At 49.2% G+C, this 23920-nt stretch overlaps 1 protein-coding gene across 1 annotated transcript in view; it reads right to left on the reverse strand.

Annotated features, from left to right (window-relative positions):
- Positions 1-1238: 1238 nt before the first annotated feature.
- The window catches only part of LOC140404035 (tetraspanin-4-like), a 61725-nt gene continuing 39043 nt past the window's right edge, over positions 1239-23920 (reverse strand). The window contains exons 2-8 of the mRNA XM_072492389.1: positions 20456-20535; positions 12718-12909; positions 10849-10923; positions 9699-9800; positions 9463-9591; positions 8024-8107; positions 1239-3057 (exon numbers count right to left, since the gene is read on the reverse strand). Coding sequence (XP_072348490.1) covers positions 2989-3057; positions 8024-8107; positions 9463-9591; positions 9699-9800; positions 10849-10923; positions 12718-12909; positions 20456-20518 — 714 coding nt within the window. The 5' untranslated portion in view covers positions 20519-20535 and the 3' untranslated portion in view covers positions 1239-2988. The remainder of the gene's footprint in view (positions 3058-8023; positions 8108-9462; positions 9592-9698; positions 9801-10848; positions 10924-12717; positions 12910-20455; positions 20536-23920) is intronic.

Consider the following 23920-nt stretch of genomic DNA (forward strand, 5'->3'; position numbering starts at 1 on the left):
TGAACTCCATCCCTCTAGCAATGAAAGACAAAAATCGATTAGTATTCATAATCACCTGCTGCACCTACACACCAACTTTTTGCGACTCGTGCACCAGCACACCCAGGTCCCTCTGCACAGCAGCATGTTTTAACATCTCAGGTTGGGGTTATTTTCCTTTGAACAAAGAAGGCTGAGGGGTGACTTAATTGAGGTGGACCAAATTAGGAGGGGAAGAGATCGGGTGGACAGGGTACAATTGTTTCCCTTGGTGGAGAATTCTGGAAGCAGGGGACATAGATTCAAGATAAGTGGTAGAAGGTGTAGAGAGGACATGAGGAAGAACTTTTTTTACGCAGAGGGCAGTGGGAGTCTGGGATTTGCTGCCCGAGTTGGTGGTGGAGGCAGAGACCCTAAACTCTTCTAAGAAGTATCTGAACGTGGACCTCAAGTGCTCTAAGCTTTTTTAAAATAAATTTAAAGTGTCCAATTTTTTTTTTCCCCCCAATTAAGGGGCAGTTTAGCGTGGCCAATCCACCTACCCTGCACATCTTTGGGTTGTGGGAGCGAGACCCAGGCAGACACGGGGAGAATGTGCAAACTCCGCACGGTAAGTGCTCTAAGCTACAGGGCTGTGCACCGGGTGCTGGAAGGTGGGATTAGGAAGGGCACCTGGGTATGCTTGTGCTGGCATGGTCAAGAGGGGACGAATGGGGCAGCACGGTGGCTCAGTGGTTAGCACTGCAGCCTCACGGCGCCGAGGTCCCAGGTTCGATCCCGGTCCCGGGTCACTGTCCGTGTGGAGTTTGCACGTTCTCCCCGTGTGAGCGTGGGTTTCGCCCTCACAACCCAAAGATGTGCAGGGTAGGTGGATTGGCCACGATAAATTGCCCCTTAATTGGAAAAAATGAATTGGGTACTCTAAATTTGTAAAAAAAAAGGAATGGGCAATGAAGGCTGGCTTTTCCGATGACGCTCTCGTCCCGTGAATGAATAATAATAATAATAGCTTATTGTCACAAGTAGGTTTGAATGAGGTTACTGTGAAAAGCCCCTAGTCACCACATTCCGGCGCCTGTTCGGGGCGGCCGGTACAGGAATTGAACCGTGCTGCTGGCCTTGCTCTGCTTTACAAGTCAGCTGTTTTGCCCACTGTGCTAAACCAGCCCCAGAATAAGAATAGAGCCTGCAATTCTGGAGTAATTATAAAGTGCTCCAGACGAGAATCACCGGCAAAAATGACACAAGGCGCAGTCTCGAAGTGGCAGTTGTGAAACTTTAATTGTAATGTTCAGAAAGTTTGCCCGTTACAAGGCTTTCGCTAATTGGCTGGGATTTTCCGGCTCTGCCCACCACTGGGATCTCGCAGAAAGTTAATAGCACTTCGGCAGTCCTGCTGCTCCGCCCGGCCCCCCCCACAACCCCCATCTCGGGGCCGGACCTGCCAGGGCGAGGCCCGGGAAATCCCAACCATGGATTCCGTGAAAGACAACATTCATTCAGGCCACAAGATGGGAATCTCTCAAAGACATGTGGAATCAGAGTGTCAAAGACAAGTTTCATTTGGCCAAGAGAATCAGTCACTCCCTCTGCCCCCTAATGTCTATTTTCATTTGCAAACAAGCGGTTATAAAAATCTTGTCGCCCTTTATGGAACCCGACAGGGTAAATAGGGAGGAAACTGTTCCCAGTGGCAGGAAGGGTGTTGCTAACCAGAGGACCGAAGATTTAAGACAATTTACAGAAGAAACTAGGGGAGGCAGCGAGACATTTGTCACACGCAACGGATCGTTGCGATCTGAGACATGTTGCTGGTAAGGAAATCGGATAAATCCTTGAAACGTTATTGGAAAGGGGCAGGGAAGTGGAAAGTTCTTTCAAAGTCCAGCAAGGGGACAATGGGCCGAATGCACAGTAGCGCAGTGGTTAGCACTGTTGCTACGCAGCGCCAAGGACCCAGGTATGATTCCCGGCTTGAGTCACTGTCTGTGCGGAGTCTGCACATTCTCCCCGTGTCTGTGTGGGTTTCCTCCGGGTGCTCCGGTTTTTTCCCACAAGTCCCGAAAGACGTGTTTGTGAGGGGAATTGGACATTCTGAATTCTCCCTCAGCGTACCCGAACAGGCGCCGGAGTGTGGAGGCTAGGGGATTTTCACAGTAACTTCATTGCAGTGTTAATGTGAGCCTACTTGTGGCAGGTAGGCTTATATTAACTACTTGTGGGTTGTGGAATGAGGTCGACCGATAGTCCAGGGGTCCTCCCTCCGAACTGTTTCCTCTGCCAGGCTGACTCCCCGCAGGAAAGTTGGGAGTCACGGAACCATCAGAAAAACATAGGGGGGGCAGCACGGTGGTGCAGTGGTTAGCACTGCTGCCTCACGGCGCCGAGGTCCCAGGTTCGATCCCGGCTCTGGGTCACTGTCCGTGTGGAGTTTGCACATTCTCCCCGTGTGAGCGCGGGTTTCGCCCCCACAACCCAAAGATGTGCAGGGTAGGTGGATTGGCCACGCTAAATTGCCCCTTAATTGGAAAAAATAAATTGGGTACTCTAAATTTAAAAAAAAAACGAAAAACATAGCGAGGAAACTTACGTTGAAAGGAGAAAGATTATTACACATACTCTGGCACTGAAAGCATTTTTCTGTCGACTGTGAAACTTCAGAAGTGTGGAGGGGAAGTCTTGAGGAGGTGCATTCAACACAGAGCATTACTGAACCACATGTGTTATGCCACTGGGAAGCTGTTATAACATTCGGAGCTTCCAGTTCAGCATCTGCTGGCCGAACAACACACTGGTGTCTGCATTTCCCCCGACCTGCCATCGGGGAGATAGTGAACCCCAAGTTCAGATAATCGTTAGAATTGTTTTTAAATGCTGCACTATGTGCTATAACCCTGTGGAGGATAATCATTCAGTTGACTACTTGAAGATGGCCTAAGTGCCAAAGACTTGCGTTGAAGAAACGGAGAACTGAATCCCGTTGAATTCACAGAGGCGGGAGATCTTTCTTCAGCTGTACTGCTTCTCCGTTTTGACGAGCTGGCAGTACATCACCAAGGACGAAACAAGCCCAAGTATCTGAGGAAGAAGGAGCGGGAGGAGGGAAGAAAAGATCACAAATTAGAACAGAGAAACTCACCTTTTGCTCCTGTTTGATTTTCGGGTTCTGAAGGCTGGGACGCAGCTGAGGCAGGCAACTCAAGCGGTCAAGGTGAGGTGGAACCAAGATTGTGCTCCGGGGGGGGGGGGGGGGGGGGGGGGGGGGGGGGGGGGGTGTTTCGAGTCCGTTTGGTTTTTGCCCCATGATTTTGGCCGCTATCAGCACCTTCTTCATTCCTCAATGCTACCATTAACACTCCCTTGGTGTTGCCCCTGAACCGCCTAAAGAGGAAGAATATGCAGGGCTGCAATATGGAGCTTAGGAGGGGCAAGAGAGAAGGAACGAACAAAACTGGGGATTTCCATTGGCCTGGAGTTCTCCAGGGATCGAAGATCCAGAAAAATAGGGCAGCACGGTGGCGCAGTGGGTTAGCACTGCTGCCTCACGGCGCTGAGGTCCCAGGTTCCATCCCAGCTCTGGGTCACTGGTCGTGTGGAGTTTGCACATTCTCCCAGTGTTTGCGTGGGTTTCGCCCCCACAGCCCAAAGATGTGCAGGGTAGGTGGATTGGCCACACCCTAATTGCCCCTTAACTGGAGAAAATGAATTAGGTACTCTAAATTTAAAAAAAAAAAGATCCGGAAAAATCACCGTGGCATTAATAAAAAAATTGCATATGTCGTGCCCGCTTCTTTAGATGTTGATCTTTACCAGATGAAAGAAATATTGAAAATGGGAGAAATGATAGCCTTTTTGCTTTCCAATTGATGTAGGAAGGCAGTGTGTCACAAGGATAGATGTGTTGGGAGGTGGGGGGAAGGGGAAAGGGGTGGGGAGGGGAGGGGGGAATCATGTGAAGAAACCTCCAGGAATACATTTAATCCCAGTTGGCAACCCTAAAAGAGACAGTGAGTTAGAGACAGAGTTCCAGACAGGCTACAGTTCAGGGCGACGGTATATTTTAGACAACAAACTTTTTTTTGTTGAATCCTGGTGCCAAAAAAACTACAGGTTACGCACAGCAAAAATATATGTCTTCAATTCAACACAGAAAACAGCCTAAGGCCCTTTGGAAAGAATATTTTTTGGAATAGCAAAGGAGCAGTCGCCAAAGCCATTTTGGGACAGAAGCTGAAAGCTTTGTCGGAAAAAATGGGTGTGGTGAACATTTTCAAGAGAAGAGCAAAATAAAGAGCATCAGGAAAGGAGTTTTAGAAAGTAAGACTGAGATGATGGTGTGGTATTATCATAACTGTGAGAACTGCAAGGGTTAATGAAGTGTCTAGAGTAGCCTTAGAGGGAGCTACAGTTACAAGTATACAAGACAGATGCTAAGCCTTGTGGGAGAGTATGTGCAAGAGTTAGCTGGAGAGAGTCAGAAATATAAATAGTGTAAGCGAGAGCAGATCATAGTTTATATCAGTATTAAGATTAGCTGTAGATGAATATAGTTTAAATATTAATAATGAACTGTGTATTCTTTAGGAGTACGTGTCGAATCCAAATTAGTAGTGTTATTAAATTTATAGCTTTGTTTAAGTTCAAGCTATTTTGTGGTCTTTGTGACTGCTACGCCAGTCATCCTGAAATAAGCAACACAAAGAACACCACTGATGGGAAGGGGAAGAACACATAAAAAGCCAACATATGGAGAGGGTGACCTGGTCGGAGGAGGATGTAAAGCTCTAGAGCAGGTAGATCCCAGATGAGGATTTTAAATTCAATGTATTGGGGAACTGGGAACCAACTTAACAACAGTGATTATTTGCATTCGTAAGACCATAAGACATATGAGCAGAATTAGGCTATTCGGCCCATCGAGTCTGCTCCGCCATCCGACCATAGCTGATATGTTTCTCATCCCCATTCTCCTGCCTTCTCCCCATCAGGCCTTCCCCTTATTGAGCAAGAAATCCCCTTATTAATCAAGAACACCAGGTTTGTGCTGGAGATGCTGGATTGCAGAACAAGAGCTGGAAGATGGAATTAGACAGAATAGTTCTTTCTCAGAACATAAGAACTAGGAGCTGGAGTCGGCAATTTAGCCTCTCGAGCCTGCTCCACCATTCAATACGGTCATGGCCTGATTCCCATCCTGGCCTCAACTCCAACATCTTGCATGTTCTCCATAACCCTTCAACCCATGACCAATTAAAAATCTGTCTTACTCCTCCTTAAGTTTATTACCCCAGCATCCACCGCACTCTGGGTAGCGAATTCCACAGATTCACAACTCTTTGGGAGAAGTAGCTTCCCCTCAACTCCGTTTTAAATGTGCGACCCCTTATGCTGAGTCTATGACCTCTCGTTTTAGAATGCCCCACAAGATGTAGCATCTGCTCCACGTCTACTTTATCCATACCTTTTATTGTCTTATGTACCTCAATTTGATGTCCAATGTAGCCAGGTAAAATGGCTAACTCCCGATTTAAAATGGCTAACTCCCGATTTAAAATGGCTAACTCCCGATTTAAAATGGCGAAGGGCAAAGGCTGATGGGAAAATCAGCCAACAGGACAAAAATGAGCAGCTGCAGGTTGTGTATTTACCTATGGAAAGGCCAGACAAGATCGATACCGGCAACCATCAGCATAACAAAACACCATCCATCTGCATATTAATGAGCAATCCCCGGGAACAATGAGCAATATTTAGACACATAAAGCCAAACCAGACTCTTTGGCGCCAGCAGAAGCCTACACAAAGGGAGGTGAACGACCACCTCAGGACCGCCCATCGATCAGGCATTGGAGAAAATCGAACCAAGTGATTGGGACAAAGTCCAATCACTTGGAACCAGGTACAGGGTCCGCCCCGAAAGGCGGGAAGCCCATGGGGACTATAAGAATCAAGCCCAAGTTCAAATCGTCCTTCTCTTCTTGACCGGGTCACTCAGCAACGCGAACCAACCCTTGACAGTGACCGGTCCAGCCGCCGCTGATATCCAGTAAGTCTTACTTCAACGCTCGCTACGAGATAGGCGCTCCTCGCTATCAATCTGTACCAACTTCGAATCCCGCAGGCTCAGAACCCGAACGAAAGGCCATTCGTTTCCCTGACCTGGTGGGCCAGTCCGAAGTTAAGTATTGGCCTGTTAGTCATAGAAGTAGCTTAGACGTAGAATTTGTACATGAGTCATGATTACTGTGTATAATAAATGTGCTTTGATTTAACTCTTACTAAGCGGTGTGTTGATTTATTGATCATTACTCGGACTTGAACCACGTGGCGGTATCAGAAAGATACCTGGCGACTCAAGAGCAAAGGTGATAAAACAGAGCAATTAAACTAAGGCAAAGTTAGCAACACCCCTCATTCTTCTAAACTGTAGAGAGTATAGACCCAAACTGCTCAATATCTCTCTTCATACGACAAACCCCTCATCTCTGGAATCAACCGAGTGAACCTCCTCTGAACTGCCTCCAATGTCACTACATCTTTCCTCAAATAAGGAGACCAAAACTGTACACAATACTCCAGGCGCGGTCTCACCAATGCCTTGTTTAGTTGCAACAACACTTCCTTACCTTTATATTCTCTATTGCTTTAACTATAAATAGCAACATTCCATTCGCTTTCTGTATTATCTGCTGTTCCTGCATGTTAGTTTTCTGTGACTCGTGCACAAGGACACCCAGGTCCCTCTGCATCGGAGCTCCCCAAAGTCTCTCCCCATTTAGATAATAAGTTGCCTCCCCATTTTTCCGACCAAAATGCATGACCTCACACGTATCCACGTTAAACTCCATCTGCCACATTTTGGCCCATTTATGTCGTAGAACATCCCACTTTGCCTCACAGGAGCACAATCAGACACGATTAGACATCAAACCATATTAAGGGGATAGGAGGACAAAACAGATAGGTTTTCAGTGGAGTCTAAAAGGGGGGGGGGTGGCGAGGGGTAGAGGGGGAAGGAGAGAATTCGAGAATGCAGTCAACTGAAGGCACGACTGTCAAAGGTGAAGCGATTAAAATCGCAGGAAGCCAGAATCGAGGGAATGCCGAGCTCTCAGGGGGGTTACTGGCTGGAGAGGTAACAGGAATAGGGAGAGGCCAGGTCATGCCTGGTGACAGGGATTGGGCGAGGAGGACATTGGAGAAATTGAAGTGAGGGGGTCGCAAAAGTGAATCCAGAGACAGAAGTGAAGAGTTAAGCAACACTGAGGTGCTGGAAACAGCCAGTTCTGGTGACCATGATGTGGAGATGCCGCCGTTGGACTGGGGTGGGCAGAGTAAGAAGTCTGACAACACCAGGTTAAAGTCCAACAGGTTGGTTTCGAATCACTAGCTTTCAGAGCACTGCTCCTTCCTCAGGTTAACCTGGTGTTGTAAGAGACTTCTTGCAGTTCTGGTGATGGCAGGGGAGTGAGGTTTGGAGCTTGCTCAGGACCAAGCAGAAGCTATTGGTCTTACACAATATGAAGAAACCTCTCCTAAACGGCCAACCCCTTCAGTCTGAGACCCACGGGCCCATGTTCTAGATTCCCCAGCCAGAGGTAACATCTTCTCATCATGTCAAGCCCCTTAAGACTGCTGTATGTTTGAATGAGATCAACTCTCATTCTTTAAAGCTCCAAAAATATAGGCCTAGTCTGGTCAATCTCTCCCCTTGGGACAATCCTCTCATCCCATAAATCAGTGGACCTTAATTGGACTTCACCTAGGACAAACATGCCCCCCTTATATAAAGAGACTAAAACAACACATTGTATCCCATTTGCCTCACCAAGGTCCCAAATAATTGGAGTTAAGAAGTCTTTATTCCTATACGCCAATCAATTTGTAACATACCGTTTGCCTCCTTAATTGCAAGCTATTCCATCACGTTATCTTTCTGTGACTGGAGACACTAATTCTGATTGTGAATCGGAAAAGTATGGAAAGGTAAGATCCCATCCCTAGTTCGCGTAACGTTCGTTGCTCGCTCTGTGAAGTAACGTACCTGTAGCACTGGGATGCAAAGTCCAAAGATGCAGACAGCCACAACGTTCTCCTTCAGCCACTCAATAACCTTTTCATAGCAGGCCTACCGACACAAGGAAAAAAATTAAACCCTATGGAGAACTGAACGTCACGTGGCTTTAAGGCTTAAAGGGACAGTCCGCTATGTTGCACAGTGCTCCAACACAGGACTTCCCCTGATTGGCAATATTACTCTGCTTGTATTTTCTTTCTGATTTAAATTTAGAGTCCAATCCACCTACCCTGCACATCTTTGAGTTGTGGGGGTGAGACCCACGCAGACATGGGGAGAATGTGCAAACTCCACACGGACAGTGACCCGGGGCTGGGATCGAACCCGGGTGCTCGGTGCAGTGAGGCAGCAGTGCTAACCACTGCGCCACCTCTGGTTGTGTTTTCAATTCTAAATTTGCGATGACTGATTCCTTCTCTGATTGGAACCCAGAAACAGGAGTTGGCCATTCAGCCTCTTGAGCCTATTTTTCCATTCAATGAGACTCATTCTGTACACCCAATTTACCCCCACATCCCAAAATACCTTTGGCTCACAAAAATCTCTCAATCTTAACTTGAAAATTAACAATTGTTCGCGCATCAATTGCTGTTTCTGGAATAGAGTTCCAACCTTCTGCTAATCTTTTCACGTAGAAGTGTTTTTTAATCCCACTCCTGAAACGCTGTCTCTCATTTTTCGCTGGGTAGCGAAATTCCAGGATTAACGACCTTCCGAGACGAAATTCCCCCTCATCTCCGTCTGAACTGGAAGATCTCTTATTCTGAAGCAATGCCCCCTGGGTTGTAGGCCGGAGTTCTCCGGCTGTTGCGATTCTCTGCTCGCACTGCACCCCCGCCCGTGGGTTCCCCGGCAGCAAGGGAAGACTTCGATGGGAAATCCCATTGACAAGCAGCGGTGGGAGTTGGGAATACCGTCGGCAGCGAACGGCGTGCTGCCGGGAAACATGCGGGGGACCAGAGAATCCAGCCCATAGATTTACCCACGAGGTGGGGGGAGACATCCTTTCAGCATCTACCTTGTCGAACCTCCTCAGAACCTTATGTTTCAAAAAGTCATGAGGGCAGCACGGTGGAGCAGTGGTTAGCACTGCTGCCTCATGGCGCCGAGGTCCCAGGTTTGATCCCGGCCCTGGGTCACTGTCTGTGTGGAGTTTGCACATTCTCCCCGTGTCTGCGTGGGTCGCGCCCCCACAACCCAAAGATGTGCAGGCTAGGTGGATTGTACACGCTAAATTGCCCCTTAATTGGAAAAAATGAATTGGATATTCTAGGCCCAATCTTTCCTGATAAGGACGTGCAAAAGTGCACAATTGGAGGATCGCAGAGATCTCAGAGGGCTGCCGGGGTGGAGGAGGTCACAGAGAGGGGACCGCAGCGCCTACGGACAACTAACGCGCGACTCACGTCTTTCCACCAGGTATTGGAATTAGTTGAGCAGTCGTCGACCAGTTTGAAACAGCACGAGGTGGGCACCTTTGTTCCGTTTAAGATGTTGAACCAGTCTTCGTAATGCACCACGCCACAACAGCGGAACTGGACAGGGGAGGGAACACACATGGTACACGGTCAGTTTCTCTACTAACCCAAACTCCTGCCCAGTAACAGTTGAGAGGGAAGGTACACCAGTGGAATGACCTTACATCTGTCTGCACAATGTCCCAGCCACTTGTCAGCCCACTGTTACCCGAGGTGTTGTAGAATTGCAGCCCATTCTTCAGCTCCTCCTTCGCGTAACTATTTATCTAGGATCAATACACAATAGAAAAAAAGTACATGGGTTTGCCGGCAAACTATTAGTTCCATACAGCTGAAGGTGGTGTATAGAGCACGGCTTACAAGGGCGAGGATGAGCCGGCTCTTTGAGGGGGTAGAAGAGGTGTGTGAACGTTGTGGGGGGGCCCTGCAAACCACTTTCATATGCTTTGGTCCTGTCCAAAACTGGAGGATTACTGGAAGGAGGTTTTTTGGGGTAATCTCTAAAGTGGTGCACGTGAAACTGGACCCGAGCCCCCGGGAGGCCATATTCGGGGTGTCGGACCAGCCGGGGTTGGAAACGGGCGCGGAGGCCGATGTCGTAGCCTTCGCCTCGTTGATCGCCTGAAGGTGGATCCTGTTAGGGTGGAGATCAACCTCTCCACCCTGTGCCCTGGCGGGGCGGGGGGGACCTGCTGGAATTCTCAGCGCTTGAGAAAGTCAAATTCAGGGCAGGATGGAGGGATTCTACAATTCATGGGAATTATTCATTATGTACTTTCGAGAATTGGATCACATCGAACATTAGGGGGGTTGGGGGTTGGGGGGAGCGGGGACTGTGTGTGTTAATGGTGACTGTGGGTGATTCCTGATCCCTTTTTGTCATTTGTTTATGTTAACATGCGGGCTAATGTCTGGGGTTTGGTGGGAGGATGGGATCGTTGTTATTGACATGGGGATTGACATTACATTCGTTACTGATTATTGTTGGTGGTGTAAATTTGGGAGAAAATGTGAAAAAGGAGGAGAATAAAAAATATTTTAAAAAGCAAAACAATTAGTTCCAATATTAATAGCTGGCTGATCAATCAAACACTGCTTGATCAATGAATTTGAATACAAGACGACAACAGATCAATCAGATCCACAGGGTGAGTGATCCAAGCAGACGCCAGGCCCCAGCTGATTGATTGAGCCAACCTCGTGTCGGGATTTCAGTGTATATCGTGTTGGTGCCCGTCAGCCTGGGTTTGGGTGGGGCCGAGTGTCGGGGACACTGATGTTAAATGTTTGGGCGAAGTGGGAACCCGCACTTACGCTTTCCTGGTTACACAGGAACAAGATTCCGATGATCATTTCGAGGAGGAAGATGACCAGGAGAACCACGAAGAACTGGAAGGGAAGAACAACGAATGTCATGAAGAGTTGGAATTGGAAACCAAATGAAAACAGAGACATGCATTGCCCCATCGTGAGCAGCAGACAATGATATTACAGACATGGGGAGATGGTGGTGCATTGGTATTATTTCATAGAATTTACAGTGCAGAAGGAGGCCATTCGGCCCATCGAGTCTGCACCGGCTCTTGGAAAGAGCACCCTACCCAAGGTCAACACCTCCACCCTATCCCCATAACCAGTAACCCCACCCAAAACTAAGGGCAATTTTGGACACTAAGGGCAATTTATCATGGCCAATCCACCTAACCTGCACATCTTTGGACTGTGGGAGGAAACCGGAGCACCCGGAGGAAACCCACGCACACACGGGGAGAACGTGCAGACTCCGCACAGACAGTGACCCAAGCCGGGAATCGAACCTGGGACCCTGGAGCTGTGAAGCAATTGTGCTATCCACAATGCTACCGTGCTGCCCTTATTGTTGCTGGACTAGTAATCCAGACCCCCCCCAAATCTGGTCCAGCGACCGAGGGTCAAATCTCACTAGAGCAGATGGTGAAATTTGAATTCAATAAAAATCGGAAATTAAAAATCCAATAATTGCCAGGAGTTGATTGTTGTACAAACAACTCAAACGGCATTTATTTCAACGGGCAATAAACAATAATAATCTATGTTGTCACACTGCGATGAAGTTACTGCGCCACATTCCGGCGCCTGTTCGGGTACACAGAGGGAGAATTCAGAATGTCCAATTTACCCAACAAGCACGTCTTTCAGGACTTGTGGGCAGCACGGTAGCACAAGTGGATAGCACTGTGGCTTCACAGTGCCAGGGTCCCAGGTTCGATTCCCAGCTGGGTCACTGTCTGTGCGGAGTCTGCACGTTCTTCCCGTGTCTGCGTGGGTTTCCTCCGGGTGCTCCGGTTTCCTCACACAGTCCAAAGACGTGCAGGTTAGGTTGACTGGCCGTGTTAAATTGCCCTTAGTGTCCAAAAAGGTTAGGAGGGGTTATTGGGTTACGGGGATAGGGTGGAAGTGAGGGCTTAAATAGGTCGGTGCAGACTCGATGGGCCGAATGACCTCCTTCTGCACTGTTTGTTCTATGTTCTATGAAACCGGAGGAAACCCACGCAGACACGGGGAGAACGTGTAGACTCCGCAAAGACAGTGACCCAAGCCGGGTATTGAACCTGGGACGCTGGAGCTGTGAAGCAACAGTGCTAACCACTGTGCTACCATGCTGCAAATGCCGCCCAGCCAGTGATGCCCACGTCCAATTATTAAAAAATAAAGAACTATTCAGAACCTCAAACCCAAGGCCCAAACTATTGGCTTCGGCTGAGAATCGAGCGGCCCCTAAACCTGAACTCAAATGCAAAACAGATCGCAGAACAGAAAGCGTTTGCTATCTGTTGGGTGTTGTTTGAATAATTTTGGGGAGTAGGCCGGTAAAACTGCAAAATAGTAACTGTGGGATCTTATTACATCCACCTAATAAGGCAGTTAGGGCCTCGGACGAATGTCTTATCTGAAAGACGTAGGGGAGGGTGGAGGTGGATTTTGCACTCGTATCTCTAATGCAGAGATTCAAACCCGCAATCTATTGACACAGGGGCAAGATTGCTACCCACTTGTTAGCACATGGGAGTGGCAGAATGAGTTATGGACAAGAGCTGACACTCTCATATCAACCCTCCACTAAACAGAAACTCCACGCCCAAGGCACCAAGGCCTGTTGGTCCTTTTAACGGACTATTAAATTTGGTGAAATTCGATACTCACGCTAAGTAGGAGGCAGCGGTTCTCAATCACTGCACCGAGGCAGCCCAGGAATCCCACGATCATGATGACCGAGCCGGCAGCAATGAAGAAGTTGGCCGCGGTGAGAGATGGAAAGGATGAGGAGAGGGTCACAAAGTTCCCCTGTGTTATCACGAGCCACACTCCGACTCCCAGAAGCCCGCAGCCTCCCAGCTGGAACGGGATACAATCATTTACATTTTCAAAAGAAAAAAACAACATTCCCGAGGCTCTGCATCGGAGCATCGTCACAGGAGAGCGATCAAAGTCTGACACTGAGCCTCATGAGGAGACATTGCAATAATATAAAAGCAAAATACTGCAGATGCTGGAGATCGGAAATAAAAACGGACAATGCTGGGAAAACTCAGCAGGTCTGGCAGCATCGACCGAGATAGAAACAGTTAACATTTCAAGGTCCAAGGTGATTTTTCTTCAGAACTTTGGAGATATTCTGACAGGAGCCCAGAAGCCATTTGGTTTTAAGAGTGTCTTAAAGGACCGACAGAGAGTTGGGGGCACATTGGAAGGTTAATTCCAGAGGTTCGGACAGAGGTTACTGAAGGTTCAACTGTCAAATGAAGGGATGTTTGCAAGAGGTCAGGTTCGGAGGAGCAGAGACGTCTCAGAGGACTGTAAAGCTGGAGAAGGTTACAGAGACAGGGAGGAGTGAGGAAATGGAAGAACATTTGCTCAAGGATGACAATTTTAAAATTCCGAGGCAGCTGGACAGGAGTTAATAAAGGTCAGCAATAGAGGAGGCTGAATGGGAGCTGATGTGAGTTAGAACGTAATGCAGCAGACAACCCATTGGAAAGTGAGCTCGTAGGTGAACATCCTTGATGTTTCTTTTTGGTCACTGCATCCCCGTCCTTAATGATGAGGCAAACTGACTGCAATGGTCCCAGATTTGATGTCTGGTCACTAATCAGATCGCTGATTCAAACTAGAGCAGTCTGGGGCTTGTTAAGAAATTCATCCATTGAGGCACCATGGAGGGGCAGTGGTTAGCACTGCTGCCTCACGGCGCTGCAGACACGGGTTTGATCCAGGCCCTTGGTCACTGTCCGTGTGGAGTTTGCACATTCTCCCCGTGTCTGCGCGGGTCTCACCCCCACAACCCAAAGATGTGCGGGATAGGTGGATTGGCCACGCTAAATTTCCCCTTAATTTGAAAAAGAAGAATTGGGTACACTAAATTTAAATAAATGAATGAATGAATAAATAAATAAATTTAAAGTATCCAATTAATTTTTGTTTCCAATTAAGGGGCAAGTTAGTGTGGCCAATCCACCTACCCTGCACATCTTTGGGTTGTGGGGGGTGAAATCCACGCAGACACGGGGAGAATGTGCAAAGTCCTCATGGACAGTGACCCGGGGCCGGGATCGAACCCGGGGACCTCGGCGGCGTGAGGCAGCAGTGCTAACCACTGCTCCACCAGGCCGTCCAACATTGCTGAACATATTTAAGACTGAGATCGGTGGGTGTTTGAGCTCTCAGGAGATAAAGGGATCGAGGGGGCTGCGTATTGAGGCTGAAGATTAGCCACCTTCAAATTGAATGGCAGAGTAGGAGTGTGGGTCTGTGTCAGCTCTTATTTCTCATGTTCTGACAGTGCAGCATTCCCTCAGTACCGCAATGAGAACGTCAGCCTGGAATGCTCACTGGATGGGGGACCTGAGCCCCTGACTTTCTGACTTAGAATCAAATACATTCCAACAGCGACTACACTTCCAAAGACAAATCATTGGCTGTGGGGCGCTTCGGGACATTCCAAAGTCAGAACATAAAAGGCAGGGTTCCATGTTATCTCTACTAACTGAGCCTTTGGTCGGGCGAAAGAGTTCCCATGGCAACTCTGGTCTTCCTTGTCCACGGAGTGGTGTCAGGCGAGAACGCAGGCTTCTGCGGAAGTTGATTCCATTGTCAGATGATCCGGATTCGGTTGCTGTTAGCAGGTCGCATTGTTGGGCATGGCTCCCACCTTCCTTGGCAGGGTCACATGGCGTCTGAGGCCCAGGCCTATTATGCTTGGCTCAGGCTCCTCACACGGTCGCAGTGAAGTCAAAGCGCATGAGCGTGAAGCCCCTACCCCACCGCTCGCCCACAACCCACAGGAGTTGGACTCCGTGTGAGTGGGTCGGGTCCTGATGCTCTTTTCCCGTAGAAACCCTATGAAGAAGGAGTCCTCCATCTTATTAAAGCAACAGGAAAGCCTCCAGGGATGTACTTGCTGTTCCAATAAATCTCCTCAACATTTTATATCTGAAATTTAATCTGGCTGGCCCTTGGTCAAGGCTACAATGCCATGAATAACAATTATCTTTCTAAATCATCCGTTTTTCAGGATTAAAAATAATTTGACTCTCCTCCATTAGGAACACCGGAGCACGGACTGTGTGTGTTAATGGAGACTATGGGTGATCCCTAATTCCTTTTTGTCATTTGTTTGTGTGAACATGCGGGCTAATGTTTGGGGTTTGGTGGGAGGATGGGATCGTTGTTATTGATATGGGGATTGACATATTCGTTACTGATTATTGTTTATTGTTGGGTGTAAATTTGGGAGAAAATGTGATAAAGGAGAATAAAAAATATTTTTTTTTAAAAAAGGAACACCGGAACAGAAGTTACCCATTCGGTCCCTCTAAACTATTCTGCCATTTAACTAGATCATGGCTGATCTTCTATCGCAACCTATTTCCCCCCACTACCCCCGTATCCCTTATGATGGTATCCTGAAATTTATCAGCCTCTGCTTTGAACACCCTCAATGACTGAGTCTCCACAGGCCTCTGGGATAGAGAATTCCAAAGATTCAGCACCCTCTGACTGAAGGAATTCCCCCTCCTCTCGGTCCTAAACGGCCGACCTCTTATTCTGACACTGTGCCCCCTGGTTCTAGATCCCCTGCCCAGCCAGAGGAAGCATCCTCCCTACATCCACCCTGTCGAGCTCTGGAAGAACCGCTGTACACTTCAATGAGATCACCTCCCATTCTTCAAAACTCAGGGGAATACAGGTCCGGTCTCCTCAGTCTCTTATCATTGGATATCCCGTCATCCCAGGGGTTAGTCTGGCGAACCTTTCCTGCATTCCTCTGTGCCAAATAATTACTTAGGTAAGGAGACCAAAACTGTACATAATACTCTAGGTGTGGTCTCACCAAGGCTCCATACAATTGCAACAAGACCTATCTGGAAGAACCGCTGTACACTTCAATGAGATCACCTCCCATTCTTCAAAACTCAGGGGAATACAGGTCCGGTCTCCTCAGTCAAGAACATGCAGCTGTATAGAACCTTAGTTAGGCCACACTTGGAGTATAGTGTTCAATTCTGGTCGCCACACTACCAGAAGGATGTGGAGGCTTTAGAGAGGGTGCAGAAGAGATTTACCAGAATGTTGCCTGGTATGGAGGGCATAAGCTATGAGGAGCGATTGAATAAACTCGGTTTGTTCTCACTGGAACGAAGGAGGTTGAGGGGCGACCTGATAGAGGTATACAAAATTATGAGGGGCATAGACAGAGTGGATAGTCAGAGGCTTTTCCCCAGGGTAGAGGGGTCAATTACTAGGGGGCATAGGTTTAAGGTGAGAGGGGCAAAGTTTAGAGTAGATGTACGAGGCAAGTTTTTTACGCAGAGGGTAGTGGGTGCCTGGAACTCACTACCGGAGGAGGTAGTGGAGGCAGGGACGATAGGGACATTTAAGGGGCATCTTGACAAATATATGAATAGGATGGGAATAGAAGGATACGGACCCAGGAAGTGTAGAAGATTGTAGTTTAGTCGGGCAGTATGGTCGGCACGGGCTTGGAGGGCCGAAGGGCCTGTTCCTGTGCTGTACATTTCTTTGTTCTTTGTTCTTTGTTCTATCTACTCCTGTACTCAAATCACCTTGCAATATATGCTCACATACCAATTGCCTCCCCAATTGCTTGTTGCACCTACATTTTAGCTTTCAGTGACTATCAACACTTCCCAATCCCTCCCCATTTAAGAAATATTCATTATTTCTGTTTTTCCTACCAAAGTGGATAACTTCACATTTTTCCACATGGACGGATGGAGCTCGCAGAGAGTCGCCTCGCTCCGGCGCCATCTTGGGGGAGTTGATATTCCATCTGCTGTGTTCTTTCCCAATTGCCTAGCCTGTCAAAATCCCCTTGAAGCTTCCTTGCATCCTCCTCACAACCCACATTCCCACCAGGTTTTGTGTCATCAGTAAACTTGTAAATGTTATATTTGGTCCACACATCCAGATTATTGATCTAGCCCGGAACCTTCTGGTCCCACCCGCGGTGGAAATTTTCGTGGGCGGGATGGAAAACTTGACGGACCTGCCAAAGGTCCGCTCTGACTTTGGGCGGGAATCTCTGGCCTGTCCTGTGGCAGGGAGGGAGGGGGAGATCGGAAAATCCTGGCCCGAGATTGTGTTATGGGCCAGGGTTTAGAGAACCCTAAAGTGTATCATGGAGTTCACCTGACCCACAACTTTTACTAGATTGTGGTATGGGGAGCACACAGCCCACTCTACAGGTGTGGTACAGCAGAAATGGAAAAGTATTTTTTAAAGCAAAACAATGTTTATTCTATGAACTCAAGTTAACCTTTTTAAAACATACAGTGAACATCTTATCAACCATCAATTCAAATACAACCCCCAAAGAATACAACACTAAGTAATTCTTACTTTCCTTTTAACATCCATAAGACTTAAAACACCTTTTAACAGAAGCACATCAGTTTAAAGTCACTGCTGAGAACATTTATAATTCTGAATTCACCAAATGATCAAGAGACAGTCTTTTCATGGCAGAGAGATCAACAGTACACCTGTTCTGTCTGGCTTCAGCTCCAACACTGAAAACGAAACTAAAACACACCCTGCAGCAAACAGCCTAAAACGAAAGTAAAAAGCTGACAGACAGCCAAGCTCCACCCACCCTGACATCATTGCAGTAATACACACCCATTTCTTAAAGGTACTCAAACTATAGATATTTATATACACACCCATTTATAAACACCCATTTCTTTTTACTTAATACTAAACTAGCAAATAAACAAATAACTGTAGATCAAACTATTAAAAAAGATAGATAATTACTAATAATTATTAATTTCTTCTCTCTAGCTCTGTACTCTCTGCACTCGACATGCATTCCTCTAGAAAAGAGCGAGGAAACATTTATATAGGTCCTGATTGTGTGGCCATCTAGTGTTCAGTTACCTGTACTAGCTCTGCGATTATAAATGCTGCAATAATAACATCTAATTATTTGTTGGAGCTAGGCTAGAGATCGCAAAAATAATAAAATTTGGCCAGCACAGTGGTTAGCACTGCTTTTTAAAAATCGAGGGGCAATTTAGCGTGGCCCAGCCACCTACTCTGCACATCTTTGGCTTGTGGGGGTGAGACCCACGCAGACACGGGGAGAATGTGCAAACTCCACATGGATAAGGATCGAACCCGGGTCCTTGGCCTGATCATGTATTATTACATACAGAGATCACTACACATTTCACCCCGCCAATCCCATGTATTCTCGTTTTGTTTATTAACCTCTTTATGGGACCTTATTGAAAGCCTTCTGAAAAATGCAAATACACCACATCCACTGGTTCTCCTATACCGTCTGCGTGGAGTTTGCACTTTCTCCCCGTGTGTGCGTGGGTTTCCTCCGGGTGCTCCGGTTTCCTCCCACAGTCCAAAGATGTGCAGGTTAGGTGGATTGGCCATGCTAAATTGCCCCTTATGAACAAAAGGTTAGGTGGGGTTACTGGGTTACGGCATAGGGTGGAGGCGTAGCCTTAAGTAGGGTGCTCTTTCCAAGGGCTGGTGGAGATTGGATGGGCTGAATGGCCTTCTTCTGCACTGTAAATTCTATGTTGACTCTGGCCAATCCTTTTTTTAAAATACATTTAGAGTACCCAATTCATTTTTTCCAATTTAGGGGCATTTTAGCGTGGCCAATCCACCTACCCTGCACATCTTTGGATTGTGGGGGCGAAACCCACGCAAACACAGGAAGATTGTGCAAACTTCACAAGGACAGTATCCCAGAGCCGGGATGGAACCTGGGACCTCGGTGCCGTGAGGCAGCAGTGCTAACCACTGTGCTACCGTGTTGCCCGACTCTGGTCAACCCTACCATTATTTTCTAAGTGTCCAGTTATCACACCCTTTTAATATGTTCTTTTATTTTCCCTGCTACCCATGTCGGACTAACATGTAAGGTTCTCAGTTTTCTCTCCCCCTCTTTTCTTAAGCAGTGGGGTTACATTTGCCACTTTCCAATCTGCAGGAACCATTCTGGAATCTATAGAATTTTGAAACACCATCTACAATGCATCCACCATCGCCACAGCCCCCTCTGTCAATACACTGGGATACAGATCATCGGGTCCAGGCGATTGATCAACTTTCAGCCTCTTTAATTCCTCCAGCACTACTTTTTTACCAATACCCGTTGATTTCAGGTCCTCAATCTCATTGGTCCCTTGGTTCCCCAATATTTCAGGGGCCTATTTTTTCGTATCTTCCTCTGTGAAGGCAGATACGAAAGACGGAACTTTCCTGCTGCCCAGGCCAGCGGGGTCTTCTTCATCCTGCCAACAGCCCAGCGGTGATGGGTGCATTCAGCCCATTGACAATGGTAGGACCAGGAGATTCCACGGCTGGCCAGTGCCATCTCCGCCACCACCAAACACTTGGCGGGTTGCGCGGAAAATCCTGCCGGAAAGTATTTGTTTATTTTATTTGGCATTTCCGTATTCCTCATTATAAATTCTGCATTCTCTGCCTGTAACCTTTTCCTTTTATCATACTTATAGAAGCTTTTACAGACCATTTTTATATTCCTGGCTAGTTTACATTCCCTTTCTTTCACAATTTCTTGGTTTTCCTTTGCTAAATTTTAAAATGATCTCAATCCTCAGGTTTACTATCTGCTTAGACAACGCCACGCGGACAGTGACCCGGGTCCTCAGCGCTGTGAGGCAGCAATGCTCGCCACGGGCGGCGTAGTGGTTATCACTGCTGCCTCAAGCGGCCGAGGACCCGGGTTCGATCCCTGCCCATGTGGAGGTTGACTTTGCACATTCTCCCCGTGTCTGCGTGGGTCTCACCCCCACAATCCAAAGATGTGCAGGGTAGGTGGATAGGCCGCGCTGAATTGCCCCTCAATTTAGAAAAAAAGCAGTGCTAACCACTGTGCCGCCAAAATCTTATTACTTTTGCGATCTCTAGCCTAGCTCCAACAAATAATTGGATGTTATTATTGCAGCATTTATAACCAGCACCCACTGGCATCATTCCACAAAGGCCATAACTGCCGAGGGAAATCTCATAGGGAGATTCAGGCAGTCACGTGGCCTAAATATCCACTCACATAAATAGACCTGACCAGAACTGGGCTGCAGGAACGGGGCTGTCCCAACTTCACTCGAACTGTGACAGAATGGGACCATGACATCCCACTTCAGGCTACGACTGTGACAGCGAGGAGCCTCTATGAGCAAGGGTCCCACTCGCAGTGAAATCGAGGACCGCCACCCCTCCCCATCTCAATCCAGTTTCCAGCGGGCAAGCGTCCGCATTGGCAATCTCACGTGGAGACTTACTCTACATCAAATCTGACCTCGCAATGCTCCACTCACCTGGATGAGTTCAAACGTTACCAAACAAAAGAGAGACGCGAGGGTTCACTCACCCAAAAGATGAGATTGAAGATGAACAACAGGTATTTCGTACATTGCAGGCAGCTTTGCCCCATCTTCAGCTTCTTGAGGTCTAGGAGTAAGAGGAAAGACAAATCAACAAGTCACAATGTTTTCCATCATCTCTGAACAACCATGGGACAAACCACAAGTCGGGCGACTTCCTTCTGCTTGTTTGGTCTCAGGTTATGAATGTCACGGCCAACGCCGCATTTACCTGGATTGTTCCAGTGTAGTCTCGATGGATGAAATGATCTCCTTCTTTGCTGTACTAGTCCGCTATAAGGCCCCAGTCGCCTCGAGAATCAACCACATTAAGCGTGGGTGGGATACGATGTTAAACTGAGGCCCCATCTTCCCGCTTGGGTCACCATTTTGAAGACGAGCAGGACAATTCTCCCTGGTGCCTTGGCCAATATTCATCACTCCACCGACATCACAAAAACTGACTTTCGGCTCACTGCCACACCGCCGTCTGTGGGAGCTTGCTGCTCACAAAGTTGCTGCCGTGTTTCCCGCATTACGACAGTGGGCACACTTCAAGGGCAGCTGATTGGCTGTAAATGTTATGGGTTTGTTCGAAGGTAGCGAAAGGCGCTATGCAGATGCAAGTCTTTCTTCCTTATTCCCACTTTCCCAGCTTATTGGTCAACTTGGGTTCTCAATTCCCATCGCGCCCGGAGGTAACTGTCACAGGCCACGTGTGCTCACGGGTGGCTAAAACACGCCTGAAGGCAAAAGCTCGAAAGTGTTCATGTTTCTATGCAGTACTACCCGAGTACGTTGGGACAGCTGGGCCCAGGGATCTTCCACAGTTCAGCAGCTTACTGACACCCAGAGTCGTGGGGTATCAAGCTGCCTTTATTACTGGAGGCTGAGGATAGAAGAGCTGGGAGCTGGTTATGTCAGAAGTACATAACACAGTTAGGCCACAGCTGGAATACTGTGCACAGTTCTGGTCACTGCAGAAAAATGTAAGGGTTAATTTAAGTGTATAAAATTGAGGGGTCTAGATAGTGTGGATAGATGGGATTTATTTCCCCCATTTGTGAGGTGTCTAACATCAGTGGGCAAAGATTTAGAGTTAAGAGGTACAAGATTTAGAGGTGTTTCGAGGGAAATCTTTTCAGCCAGAGGGTGGTGGGGATCTGGAACCCGTTACCTGAAAGGGTGATAGAGGCCGCTACGTGTGTATACAACACGTGTGTGTGTACATATACGCGTGTGTGTACGTGTACACGTGTGTGTACACAAACCGTGTGTGTGGGGTGTGCAAAATAGGGCCACTTTCACTGGGCAGTATTTTCCTTTTACTCTTCTAAGTGCTGGAGCAGATGTGAAAAGCAGTTCGCCAGCTGTGCAGCCGGCATTTCTCCCCATATCCTCCAGCACTTCGAAGAGACATGTCCCATATGGCAGCGCGGGGTCTGAAAAGCCAGCAATGTCGTGTTTCCAGAGATCTTTTGGTTAAAGCAAGAGGAACCCCCCCTCCACGCACAAAGAGACATCACCCCCCTCCACAGGAACCCCCCCACCATGTACTTGGAGAATCCCCCATCTCCCCACGAACACTGGGTACCGTCCCTCCATGGAGCTCCCCAGAAGGGCCCCCCCTGGCATTGCCCCCCCCCCCACCCCGGTCCAGAGAGGAGGGTTAAGGACTCAGGAGATGAGAGGGAGGAGAGGGTGCACGTTTGTGGTGAGAGGGGAAATGGGGAGGAAGTGGTGGGGAAAGAGGGTGAGGAGTGATGTGGGGAAGGGGACAATAGGGAGTGGCAAGATGTGAATGGGGTGATGCGAAGAGACGGGGAGGCTTGATGGGAAGGAGGGGGTGATGGGGAGAGAGAGAGTGAGGGGCGATGGGGAGAGGGAGGGGCGATGGGGAGAGAGGGAGAAGGGGAGAGGGTCAGGGGCGATGGGGAGAGAGAATGAGGGGCGATGGGGAGAGGGTGAGCGGCGATGGGGAGAAAGAGAGTGGGGGTGATGGGGGGTGGGTGAGGGGTGATGGGGGAGGGGGAGGGGCGATGGGGAGAGAGGGAGAGCGGCTATGGGGAGAGGGTGAGGGGCGATGGGGAGAGGGTGAGGGGTGATGGGGAGAGGGTGAGGGGCTATGGGCAGAGAGGGTGAGGGGTGATGGGGAGAAAGAGAGTGAGGGGTGATGAGGAGAGAGGGTGAGGGGCTATGGGGAGAGGGTGAGGGGCGATGGGGAGAGGGTGAGGGGCGATGGGGGGAGGGTGAGGGGCGATGGGGAGAAAGAGAGTGAGGGGTGATGGGGAGAGAGGGTGAGGGGCTATGGGGGGATGGGGAGGGGTGATGGGGGAGGGGGAGGGGCGATGGGGAGAGGGTGAGGGGTGATGGGAGAGGGTGAGGGGTGATGGGGAGAAAGAGAGTGAGGGGTGATAGGGAGAGAGGGTGATGGGCTGTGTGGTAAAGGTGAGGGGTGACGGGGAGAAAGAGAGTGAGGGGCGATGGGGCGAGGGTGAGGTGCGATGAGGAGAGAGGGTGAGGGGCATTGGGGAGAGAGGGTGAGGGGCGATGGGGAGAGGGTGAGGGGTGATGGGGAGAGAGGATGATGGGTGATGGGGAGAAAGAGAGTGAGGGGTGATAGGGAGAGAGGGTGAGGGGCGATGGGGAGAACGAGAGTGAGGGGCTATGGGGAGAGGGTGAGGGGTGATGGGGAGAGGGTGAGGGGCGATGGGGAGAGGGTGAGGGGTGATGGGAGAGGGTGAGGGGTGATGGGGAGAAAGAGAGTGAGGGGTGATAGGGAGAGAGGGTGATGGGCTGTGTGGTAAAGGTGAGGGGTGACGGGGAGAAAGAGAGTGAGGGGCGATGGGGCGAGGGTGAGGTGCGATGAGGAGAGAGGGTGAGGGGCATTGGGGAGAGAGGGTGAGGGGCGATGGGGAGAGGGTGAGGGGTGATGGGGAGAGAGGATGATGGGTGATGGGGAGAAAGAGAGTGAGGGGTGATAGGGAGAGAGGGTGAGGGGCGATGGGGAGAACGAGAGTGAGGGGCTATGGGGAGAGGGTGAGGGTTGATGGGGAGAGGGTGAAGGGTGATGGGGGGAGGGGGAGGGGCTATGGGCAGAGTGGGTGACGGGTGATGGGGAGAGGATGAGGGGCGATGGGGAGAGGGTGAGGGGCGATAGGGAGAGCGTGAGGGGCGATGGGATGAGGGTGAGGGGCGATGGGGAGAGGGTGAGGGGCGATGGGGAGAGGGTGAGGGGCGGTGGGGGGAGGGAGAGGGGTGATGGGGAGAGAGTGAGGGGCGATGGGGGAGGGTGAGGGGTGATGGGGAGAGGATGAGGGGCGATGGGGAGAGAGGGTGAGGGGCGATGGGGAGAGGGTGAGTGGTGATGGGGAGAGGGTGAGGGGCGATGGGGGGAGGGAGAGGGGTGACGGGGAGAGAGTGAGGGGCGATGGGGAGAGGGTGAGGGGCGATGGGGGGAGGGAGAGGGGTGA

The sequence above is a fragment of the Scyliorhinus torazame genome, chromosome 29 (assembly GCF_047496885.1).
Source record: "Scyliorhinus torazame isolate Kashiwa2021f chromosome 29, sScyTor2.1, whole genome shotgun sequence".
NCBI lineage: Eukaryota > Metazoa > Chordata > Chondrichthyes > Carcharhiniformes > Scyliorhinidae > Scyliorhinus > Scyliorhinus torazame.